Source organism: Stegostoma tigrinum, chromosome 11 (assembly GCF_030684315.1).
Source record: "Stegostoma tigrinum isolate sSteTig4 chromosome 11, sSteTig4.hap1, whole genome shotgun sequence".
NCBI classification, from domain to species: domain Eukaryota; kingdom Metazoa; phylum Chordata; class Chondrichthyes; order Orectolobiformes; family Stegostomatidae; genus Stegostoma; species Stegostoma tigrinum.
The window spans coordinates 75,479,260-75,491,278 of record NC_081364.1 but is presented as its reverse complement, the minus strand read 5'-3'; the positions used below and the strand labels follow the sequence as shown (position 1 = coordinate 75,491,278).

Here is a 12,019-nt window from a genome sequence, read left to right as displayed (position 1 = left end):
GAAAACATTTAATTGTTTTCCAAATTACTTAATGTGTCTGTACATGATCATTTTGTGATTCATGCACGAGGATACCCAGATTCCACTCTATCTCAGAGCAATGCAATCTCCCTCAATAAAAACAAAACTGCTATTCTTTCTGCCAAAATGGACTTCAAATTTACCCATATACAACTCTATTTGTCAGATCGTTGACTACTTGCTAAACTTATATTTCTCTGCAGTATTCCAAAGTCCTCTAAGGTTAATTTTTTAGCCCATCTTTGTCACGTCACCAAATCTGTCAGTCATAAATTCATTCCTTCAGAAGTCATGGACTGGTCGTCAACACTTGGAAAACTTGGGCAGGAACAGATTTTTTAAATTATACTCATACGATACGATCCTAACCATTTTGAACTCAAGTTAATTCTCACGTATAAAAGCACACGTAAAAAGGGATGAATTCCCTGGATCTAATTACAGAACACCAAAATAACTGTAGCAACTAGTCAGACTGTTTCTCCCTTTCACCACGGATAAAGGAAAATTTTGAAATGTAGGGTGCCTGTAAGGTGAACGGATGCTATAAACATCCGTTGAATTATGATGATCTTTTAGCCAAATTAAAATGGTTGGCTCAAACACTGATCTTCAACACAAAATCTGTCCAGTTGGTAAAATGGGTTTGAACTTTTGAATGGCATGGAAGCCACTTTGTTGTTGACTTTTTAAAAACTCCAAGAATCTCCCTGCAGATGGAGACTTTCACCAATAGACAATGGACAAGTTAGAGATCTAAGCAGCCAAAGTAATAAACAGCTACATTGTGAAAGGAGGAGACAGTAAATATAACAGATGATTGTCTTAACCACAGCTACCTTAGAGTTTAATGAGAACCAAACTCCTCAAATTTCAACAAGTTTGCTGAGATTCCTTGGTTTTATGAAATCTTCACTTTACCTTTAAAAGAATACCATCATCTAAGATGACCACCGGCCTAACACAAAAGCAAATAAGAAAGGAATAACCTGCGAAGAATCGTTGTCCACTATCTCACCTCGGAGAGATAACGTGAGACACATAAGTGAGCTGTGATGTTTCAAATTCTACGGCAAGTATGGGTCATCTTTTTTTAAAAACTCAGAAGCTTAATGCTGGAATTATTCTGCTGGAACATTTATTTACTTGGGCAAAGAAAGAGAATATTTTGGCAACAGGCAAAAAGAGAAACCCAAATTCCCTTTTGAAAGGTCCAGCTGGGTCGATTTCTGCAACCCATTGGGTTCATGAAAGCCAGCTCATTAGCTGACTGCTTTGAAGAAAAATCTAATAATCTCTGGTTATTTGCTGATTTTCTCCAATTTTTTAACCACAGCACATTTGGGAAACTTTTCCTACCCAGGGATATCCCTCTAATGTCAGAGGTACATCAATTGAAGGTCAGCAGTGATGAGAATCGCTTTGTCTCCGAACTGAGTTTTTATAAGTTACCCCAAAACACCATTTGTGAAGTACATAAACTGTTCAATCCTCACCCAACATGCAAAAAACTAATGTATAAAAACTGAGGTGACAAGAGAAACCATCACTGATGTCATTTGAAAAACATTTCACCTATTATTACAGAATTGCGGTATTCCTGCATATTTCAGTTGGAAGCAGACATTCATTTGACCAACATTTCAGTTTTGCAATGAAGGTTCCTCACCTTGAACTCAGCTTCCAAACTTTGATTGTTATGCCCAACACAGACTTACAGACAATTGATCAGAGATAATGGGAACTGCAGATGCTGGAGAATCCGAGATAACAAAGTGTGGAGCTGGATGAACACAGCAGGCCAAGCAGCATCTTCGAGCACAAAAGCTGGGTCTAGGCCTGACATGTCAGCGTGTGTGCTCCTAAGATGCTGCTTAGCCTGCTGTGTTCATCCAGCTCCACACTTTGTTATTACAGACAATTGATAGGCTTCTTTCAATTAAAATAACATTTTTCCATTCACTACATGCAGAAACTTAAACATTCCAAACATAGTTGTAGGAAGCTCCAAACTACATAAAAAGCATTGAAGGAAGTCAACGTCACTGTTTATCTTTAATACCAAGGTCTAGACATTGTCCTAACACATTCACCACACTTTTTAATCGTTGTATTGTACTGGTTCTCGATCGCTTCATTATTGCGAAAAAATAATCAAAAATACATTGGCACCTGTCTCAGCATTATGTTTTGTGAGTATGTTTTATTCACTTCTGTCCCAAATCACGAATGCGGAGCTTAAACATGATTTGTGCCACCATTTGGGATCAGGGATATTGGAAGGGGATGGGGGCACAAAAAAGGAGAACTGAAGGACTGCTTTGCCTTGTTGTAAACAAACAAGCTCATCAGTCCCACTGCAGACTCTCTTTATGAAGGACTTCAAGTCTAATTACTTTTAATCAAGTTATTCAAACTTATTATGACACATGACATAGGAGATAGAATTTGAATCTGGACCTTTTAGGCAGAAGGTGTAGGATAAAACCATCTGTGTGGAGGATAAAATCCTCCAGAACACTTTAAAAAATGTGGACTTTTCTGATGAAACTGGATGAAAGTTGAAGCCCAAATTTGCAGAGCTTAACGTCCAAGGGATTGGGGTGCAGGTAAGTTCGTGTCTTCAATGAACAAAAAATCGTCTCCCTTACTGAGGGTTGGATGGAGATTCTCAGTTTTACTGAGAGTTGTTTCCATATGGCTAGTTTCAGCGATTCATTGCCAGAAGGATTAATAACAAAAATTACTCGCAGAACATACTTTTCTATCATTACCATTAAACAAAGGAGATGCTCATTAGATTTATGCTCACTTGTCCAGGAGGATGTACAACACACTTTCAGCAGTGGTATATGCTTTGTATGTCGAAAAGAATGTGCGGATGTAGAAACGCTCCTTGTTCATGAGAGCGATTACAAAATTTTCGACGAGTCTTTTTGAGGTCTCAGAGTTAAGAATTTGAACGTTGGAGGTATCGACAGTGAGATGGGATGGAAGCTCATCTCCTGATGCCTACAGAGAATACAAATTTAAAAAGTAAATGTGATGCAGGAACAACGTTTATTTGTATCGATCTCTGACATGGTAGAAATATTTCAAAATGCTTCACATTTACATAATCATTTAAAAATCGCTCCAAGATTCATGAAGCTAAAACTAGGGCAGGTCACCAAAAGCTTGGTCAGAAAGATTGGTTTTGAGGACAAAGAGGAGATGTTTTGGAACAGTGTCCCAGAACTGGGTAGCTGAACACACCAATGACAGAATAAAGAAGATCAAGCATGCAGGCAAGATCAAAGTGGCCGGAATTAGAAGTGCAAAGATATGAGCATTGAAGGGTTGGAGGGGAATACCATTGATGGGGAGATACAATATGTTCAATCCAATGATAAAGCAGCTGGTCACTTCATGTATTGCTTGAACCATTCAAAAAAAACACAAAGTTAAAGTCAAAACATCACAGAAACATTGCCAGCTAGATTCATGCAAAACAGCAATTTGAGCCTTGGAGTTATTTTGTATCGATCTCAAGAATATTAAACCATCATTTTAAGTAAATAAATATTTAATATTAAATCCCTTCAGCTGACTACCCACTATTTCTCAATTTCTACTTTAATCCAGTCATCAGACGGGCCAGAAAGTTTCCACAACAGACTAAATGTGGAATTATGTGCAGCAACTTCTGTCTACAGCTCGAGGCCACAGCAAGCAACAGGAAACATGACAGTCTGGCTTCAATCCTGTTTGAATTCTCTGCTAACAATATCACTGACTTCACATTTCTGAACAATATTGTTTTGAGGAATCTAATTACTCTTGAAAGCAAGCTTACATAACTGGAAGGAAAGCAGAGAGGTGTAAAATGTTTGCTGACTTGGCGGAAAATAGAAGGAGGGAGAAACTGAAGAAAAAGGAAATCTCTGTTTTATTTTGTTCCACAACTCGTGCCATGCAAGGTTTCTTCCAATGTGCTGCCTAAGGGTTATCATACTTGATGCTGTGGAGTGTGCAAAAGAAATTAAGAACTCTCACAAAGAACTTCATAGTTCAAATCACATCAAGCACCCCTATATCAAATTCAGTTTCCTTCATGTCAGCAGATGAATATACCTTTGGGATTGGGCAGGGGTCAGGGTGGAGCATGTCAGCAAAGGAGGGAATTGGAGCACTCTTGAAGAAGCCTGATTTGAAATTTGAAATCCAATGTGAACCTCTCAACTTTGCCAGAGTAGCTGGCCGGTTCTGTCAGAATTATGAATCGTCTGTATTCACAGGAAATGTATTTCCAAGACTTGTTCCAAGTAATAGAAAATTGTACAAAATGTGTTTCAATTAAATGAAGTTGCCGTTTTAAGAACTTTACCCCACACAAGTATAAAAAAGTATGACTGCAGAAAAGCATAACCTTCAAACAAAGATAACAAAGTGTGGAACTGGATGAACACAGCAGGCCAGGCAGCATCTTTGGAGCACAAAAGCTGACGTTTCGGGCCTAGACCCTCCATCAGAAAAGGGGGAGGGGGAGAGGGTTCTGAAATAAATGGGGAGAGAGGGGGAGGCGGATCGAAGATGGGTAGATGAGAATATAGGTGGAGAGGAGACAGACAAGTTTCGAGGCAGGAATGGAGCCAGTAGAGGTGATTGTAGGTGGGGAGGTAGGGAGGGGATAGGTCAGGCTGGGGAGGTCGAATAGGTCAAGGGGGTGGGATGAGGTTAGACAGAAGAAAATGGGTGTGTTGCTTGGGGTGGGAGGAGGGGATAGGTGAGAGGAAGAACAGGTTAGGGAGGCGGGGACCAGGTGGGCTGGTATTGGGATGCGGTAGGGGAAGGGGAGATTTTGAAGCTCAAATTGTTTATGTGTCATCATATTTTGATCCAGTAAGACAAATAACATGAAAAATAAATTGATGTTTTATGACCATGATGACAATCTCAGTAAGAGAAATTATGTAATGTCCATCTTTAAATATTAAAAGAGCAAAACTATTGAATGTTTGCAATACATGACTAAAATAAAGGCTACCAGCTGTCAATACATTGCCTTCAGCATTTTTAATGGTGAAATTTCTGTTCCTTTCTCTCACCCGACTACTCATTCCTTCCATCTGTTCTGCTGTTGTGGTAAAAGGCTATCAGCTCCCCGACTCAAATTTACTTCATAATCATTCTTCCCGCTCCTTTCCTTCCCATTCATTGCACGGTGTAACAGAAGAAAGGGCAGGATATCTATGGAAGGATGTGCCCTCCAGTGTTCTAAGTTTTCACAATGCCAGCAAAAAGCAAACAAAAATACTATCGAGCGCAGTAAATCACGGTCCCTCAACGCACAGTTTTTGCGGCAATAAATCAAAACTGGTGTGTTTTCTCAGTATATTGTACACATGCAGTCAGCATGCAATCAACAGGCATGGAGGAAATCTCTCAAGCAGATATTAATATGTCAATAAAAGCAGGATGGAAGAGTTGAAGTTAATTATGCAGCGGAGAGAATCAACTGAAATGTGCACATTCAGGTTTCAAATATTAAGTGGAGTTCCACATGAACATTGTTTTATTTTCCTCTCGTAGTCAAAATGCCACAACACACTAGCTTGCCTGACAGATGACATGTTCTTTTCTTGTTTCGAATTCAGGAATTGGTTTGCAAATCTGGTTCAAATTTGGACTTTGTTCACTGAAGGTTGCCAGGCACAGCATGTGGCAGAGCAGTGGAAAGTGGCCAGTGATTGAAACACCATCTAATGCCCACTCTTAACCCCTATTAACACACTCCAGTTTGTGGCTATAAGTTAGTTCTAGTCATGATGATTGTTAATAATTTATGAAAAACATGACAGTTATTTTCACCACCCCCACTACACTACATCAAGGGACACAATTCCTCTTCATGACTATATCGTTGCTCTATGTTCATCATGGATGTAAATTGGGTGACTATTCTATCTCAGTCTTAAATTGAAAAGAAGAATTTGCACATGTCGCTTCCTTAATTAATACCAATTAGAAAAGTTTGAACAGATCTCTATCCTAGTACACAGCATACTTTTGTTACTCCATTTGTCTTACAGTTTGCTTGCTGAATATCTCAGAACTTAAACTATATTTTTTGAATTCACAGGAATAAGGTCTCTTGAGCTTGCTCCATTGTATCACATCATGATGCATTTCTCTCTTAACTCCATTTATCCATTTACCGTGAATACACTAGCATAACATAAATGGCAGTCTTGAAGTTGTGAATGAACCCAACAGAGTCCAACTTCAGAACCTCCAATGGACAACATTTTTTGGAAAAACGTCTGTCGCCAGATTTCACACCCATCGGACGTAGCTCGGATTTGAAAAGTGCAGCAATAGATATTTCCTGACATAAACAGTCAGTGATTATCACAAAAAAACCCAGCTTGTCTGTTCCAAAGTGACCCACCTTCGAAAAAATAGTCACCATTATCACACCACATCATTGGGCTGTGCTCACATGAGCAAGAGAGAGAGAGACAGCTGGTGATTGTTTAACCAGCATGTCAGGCACGGGGAGAAGTTGATAAGGACAAACCCTCATGGTCAACACAAATGTTTATTTACTCTTTCAATATCACCTTGCTCTTCCTTAGAACAATTGAAACTTTAAAAGGCCAAGTGAGCAGATGAGAGCATCAGCCTTCAAACATTTCAGCTCCCTCAAAATAAAACGGGACAAATCTGTGACCAAATATATAAAACATCTTGCACATCGTGGAAGAATGTGCGAGTGAGTGAGTGTTGGATGGTATATAGGAATATGAAGAATAAGTAATCAGGGGATTGGAATTTGTTGTGTGTGAAAAAGCAAGGATAGTACATACCATTTTTATTCTGAGTAGTATGACGGAAATCTGACTGCTTCGGCAAGCTGACTGACCGGAAACAACAGTCAAATCTATAAGATAAATGAAAACATCATGAGAGACCAAACCAAATTCAACATGTAAAGAGAAAGACTGCCATAAAAAAATTAAATACTGGACCAAAAAAGATAAAATGCTGACTTCAGTGTAGTTACATGTGTCCATGATCTGTTTGATCTTCTGATATCATGTTGCTCTTGCTCAGAAAACACAACTTTAAAATCCTAACTGAGCCAACATGGACGTCAGGATTCAGACTTTTTAGGCCACTCAAAATAAAAATTAACAAAGCTTTCACATCAATTATGAATAAAAATCACTCTACACACCCTGGAAGCACTGTCTCAGAATCTAAAGGGAGTAACCCAGAGTCAAAGCAAGGGAGGCTGCCTTCATGCAGGATAGGTTCACCAAGAGCAGTCTCTGGCATTAATACAGGGTAATGGGCTCTGCCAGATGGACACCCAAGGCAGTCAGCTTCTCAGAGTCCACACATCTGCAGTCCAGTGAGTGGGACACAGTCAGCCCAGTGGGAGACCGAACCCGGTGTGGGGAGTGGGGAGAAAACAGCTGGGAAACTGTAGAGACATCAGTTAGATGTCGGGTCACCTATTGCTCAGTCTGTCAAGGTCGCAAAAGGGGGCTGCCACATCAGTCCTCATTGTGCTCAGTGATATTACACTGAGAACTGTCTGACTCCAGGGTCAGGCTGCTGTCATTGATGCAAGGCTGACAACTACTACTTTTCACAGGTGTCATGGACCGCTGCTGTTTTAATCTCGTCGGATACGGGAGGCACGGTGGCTCAGCGATTAGCACTGCAGCCTCACAGTGCCAGGAACCCGGGCTCGATTCCAGGCTCAGGCTGACTGTGTGGAGTTTGCATATTCTCCCCGTGTCTGCATGGGTTTCGCCTGCGTGCTCCCACAGTCCAAAGATGTGTCGGCTAGGTGGATTGGCCATGCTAATTTGCCCGTAGTGTTGAGGGGTGTGTGGGTGAATGGAAGATGGGTCTGGGTGGGATGCTTCAAGGGGCGGTTTGGACTTGTTGGGCTGAAGGGCCTGTTTCCACACCGTAGGGAATGTAATCTAATTTAATATGTCACTGATGAATATGAGCAAATGGAACAAAGCAGCAGGAATATTTCCAAGATAACAAAGTGTGGGGCTGGATGAACACAGCAGGCCAAGCTGCTGCAGTTCCCTGCTGTGTTCATCCAGCTCCACACTTTGTTATCCTGGATTCTCCAGCATCTGCAGTTCCCATTGTCTCTAAAGGCAAATTTCCATGTGAGGTCTGGAATAAGTGAGTCGATGCCTGACTGAACACAGGGAGACAAGGAACTGGATTGAAGCTTGTGCTTTGTGAAAAATTAATGATAACTCATACCTTTCAGAATCAAAGTGGGTTGGAGTCTGAGGAATGAGAAAGGTGAAGTATCGTCAAACCTAAAAGACAAATGAAAACACCATAAAAGTAAAAACCAAATTCAACATGAAAAGAGAAAGTACAATCACACTTAAATACTAGACCAAAAAATATGCTGACTTCAGCCTCATTACATATGTCAAATATTCATTTGCGCCTTCACTGTCTACTTGGTCTTCCTTCAACAATTTAACATTTTAACTTGTCAACTGAGCAGCCAGGACATCACCCTTCAGATACTTCAGTTCAAAATGAAACTCAACAAAGCTTTTCTCTAATCCAACACCTTGAACATCTGGAATGATTTCCCAAAGGGCCTTTTTCATCTAAATACTATTTTTTGGCTGCTGTAATGTAGGAAAGGCACTGGTTAATGTGCAGAAAGCACGTTTTCATGAATAACAATTGGTAATGATTAGCTTTTCCATTGAAACAACATTCACTGAGGGATAAATAGTAGATGATTTATACGGGAGAATTCCATTCTTGTTTTTTTTGCGAATTGTTGTGATAATGGGATCTTGTGGTCATCCGAGATGAACATTTTTCCTGCTAATATCACCTTCAGCAAAGACCAGAAGAAACATTTTGCTCCATCAAAGAGCGGACACAAAAATGTGGCCAATATAATTTTGGTTTTGGCAAGTACTGGAACCATTGCGACCCACAACATACACGCATTAATTCAATCGGGTTACCCCAAATTCACATCGTTTTTCCAGTTTTCCCGTCTTTGAAATTCGTACTAAAATCCAATTTCTTTACAAATAGTGCCCAGTATATATTGAATTCAAATTACCTCAAAACTCTTCTCACAACCAACAGTGATACCACGAAGGTATTGCTCCTTTCCCTCCGCTTCAATTAGTGTTAGTTCTAATTACACTGATGAGGGAGAGAAAAGAAATAAGCGATGCGCACTTGAAACTGCAGAGCTACAATACTGCAATGTTCACCTCACGTTGTCTCAACATGAAGTGAGGACACACAGCAGTTACTGTTTATTCTTGTTTGTGTTTATGACATCACAGGCAAACCATTGTGATGTCAGTGGGCTTATTCTTTTTTAAAAGAAAACCTTCCTGAGAAAGAACACAAAACCTGTTCGAGCAGTTACCTGCTGTTTTCCACTTCATCTCCATGTGCGCGGTTGTCATGTCGGGAGGGCTTGTTTGTAAACGTGGGCATCATGTCATGGATGCAGTTTCCCATCTCCGCCATCTTCCCTGAACAGCCTTCCTGGTATATTGCCCATGGAGGTGAAGGCACCAGGAGGCCTGCCCACATGTGACCAATATGTCTATTAATTTATTTGGTGGCCAGACTGGCTGGTCAGCTGTCAAGAGGATGGATGGTCTCATCTGTCCTGAAAGTCCATGAAAAACATCCCTGAGGTTAACTTAACCTTTATATTCACCTTCGAATCCTTTGCACTCCTCTCATCACAGTCACAACAACACTTACTGTTATGTCCTGCATGTTCACCAACTCTCTATTCATGCTCATACATTACCTTCAGTTCCAGAGCCCTTATCTTATCTATTAGCCACCAGTGTGACACCCTACAAAATGCCTCTTGGGAATCCAAGTGTTATGCAGCTGTTGGTTTCCTCTTTGCGACCTCACTTGTTTGACTATCAAAAAGGAATGAAATTGTCAAACATGCCTGGCCCCAGGGTGACCTTGAACTTACCTGCAACTGCCCTGTCTCCATCATGGAATGTCTTCTTCTGGATTGACCATGTTGATTTAATCAGATGATACGATTTTTGTTTTAAAAGCATTGCTGAAACATACTTAATGAAGAGACATTATTAAGCACTTTCCCAACTGATTGAAGTAATGTTAACTGGCTTTATTCCTTATTTTTGTTCCTCCTTCTTTCTTACATAGCAGCGTTACAACTGCTAATTTCTACTGAACTCAGACTTTTCCAGAATCCAGGATGTTTTGGTAAATCAGAAACCAAAATATCTACGATGTCTGAAGCTGGGCTCCAGAGGTATTCAGTTTCTTGGAAGGACTGACAAGAAGGAGGAGGTAGGTCAGCATTGCTGGTTACGGAATAAAATTAATATGGTAATGACAATGGATATTAGTTCTGGTGAAATGGAGTCTGGGTACAGTTTAGAAACATCAAGGGACAGAAATTGACAGTGGTCGATGTATATACACCCCAGTTAACTCGTGTGGTAATTTTAGCAGAAGGCACTAAACAGGAAATTGAAGACACCAGCAGAAAGGGAGAGCTCTAACTATGATGAAAGGTCACTGACTTCAAGAGTCAGGTGACTTCAGTCTGCATAAAGATTGGGCAAAGCAAATCAGTTATCATTGCATACAGGAGGAATTCCTGACGTACTTTTTAAATTCATTCACGGGATGAGGGCATCACTGGCTAGGGTAATATTTATTACACATTCCTAAATGTCCAGAGAGCAGTTAAGAGTCAACCACATTGCTGTGGGTCAGGAGTTACATGTAAGCTAGAATGGCAGTTTACTTCCCTTAAAGGACAACAGATTCATGCTCATCATTAGACGCTTAATTCCAGGTTTGTATTGAATTCAAATTCCGCCGTCTGCTGCAACGGGATTCAAACACAAGTCCCCAAAGTACTATCTGGGTCTCTGGATTAAGTGTCCAGTGATAACAACCTCAGGCCATTGTCTCCCCAATGAAGTGTGTGCTGTGCGGGTTTCTGGGTCAACACTTTGAGGAACCAACAAGCAAAACTGAAGTTTGAGGTGGGAAGACTGTGTCCATGCCCCCTCGGGGAAGTGACCCTCATTTTCACCCACAGAAGGAAACTAACAAGGACACCTTCCACCGAGAGTGCCAGAGGCTTTCGGAGAGAGCAACCCCCAGAAAGCAGAAGTTCACTCACTTGGCTCTATTGTCCCATTCCAGACTCCAAAACTAGAACCTATTCACAGCAACAAATGGAAGTATTTGATGGATGCCCTGGGTTTGTGCTCCTCCCCCATTGCTCACCTACAGTTTTCCTGCTTCACCTTGTACTTCCAGCCAAACATCACTGATGTCAGCTGCTTCCTGCCATTCCAAATGCTCCTCCTCAAGTGGAAGGACAAACAGCAATGTGGAAATTCAAACATATTTCCGGCCTGTGGAGGAAATGATACTGTTATAATTTCAGATAATTTTTAAAGGGCGCTTTTTGACCATTGAAGCAGGGGATGTACAAACACTATCACAGGCTCGAACTCACAACCACTTGTTTCTGAGATCAGTGCTCTGACCACTGAGCTGTGGAGCCAGGCACAGAGACAGGGAAAGAGGGTCTCATGTATTGGAAATAACAAAAGAATAGATAACTGGAGACTGTTATATATCAAGACGTAACAAAACCGAAACAGAGCAGAGGGGCATCATGTGCAGAAGGTTGGGAGAATGCAAGGCCGAATCAGACAGTGTCCTGAGTGCCATAAACTGATCTTTCCTGCTGGTCCAGAGATTACGATTCAGTGCCTTTACTGTCGTAGCCTGTTCATGGTTATCATTTAAAGTAATAAATCTGAAATACTGACTGATCTTGAGAAGGAGAATTATGTCATTGATCAGTCAAAATCGATTCACTCCATGTTACAGTTCCACAGCAGCAATGCCAGCTGAAACTGCCTGGCGTGCAATCAGTTTAAAACAAGAATAGAGGGGAGGT

General features: G+C 40.9%; 1 protein-coding gene across 6 annotated transcripts in view; it reads right to left on the bottom strand.

Annotated features, from left to right (window-relative positions):
- The window catches only part of LOC125450231 (ral guanine nucleotide dissociation stimulator-like 1), a 52,450-nt gene extending 41,405 nt beyond the window's left edge, over positions 1–11,045 (bottom strand). For 2 of the 6 annotated variants that reach the window (XM_059649567.1, XM_059649568.1), the window contains exons 1-5: positions 9,458–11,044; positions 9,140–9,225; positions 8,302–8,360; positions 6,870–6,943; positions 2,834–3,033 (exon numbers count right to left, since the gene is read on the bottom strand). In XM_059649567.1, coding sequence (XP_059505550.1) covers positions 2,834–3,033; positions 6,870–6,872 — 203 coding nt within the window. In that variant the 5' untranslated portion in view covers positions 6,873–6,943; positions 8,302–8,360; positions 9,140–9,225; positions 9,458–11,044. Of the gene's footprint in view, positions 1–2,833; positions 3,034–6,869; positions 6,944–8,301; positions 8,361–9,139; positions 9,226–9,457 lie in introns of all 6 variants that reach the window. The other 4 variants (XM_059649565.1, XM_059649566.1, XM_059649569.1 and 1 more) reach the window with 4 other exon arrangements.
- Positions 11,046–12,019: the final 974 nt, after the last annotated feature.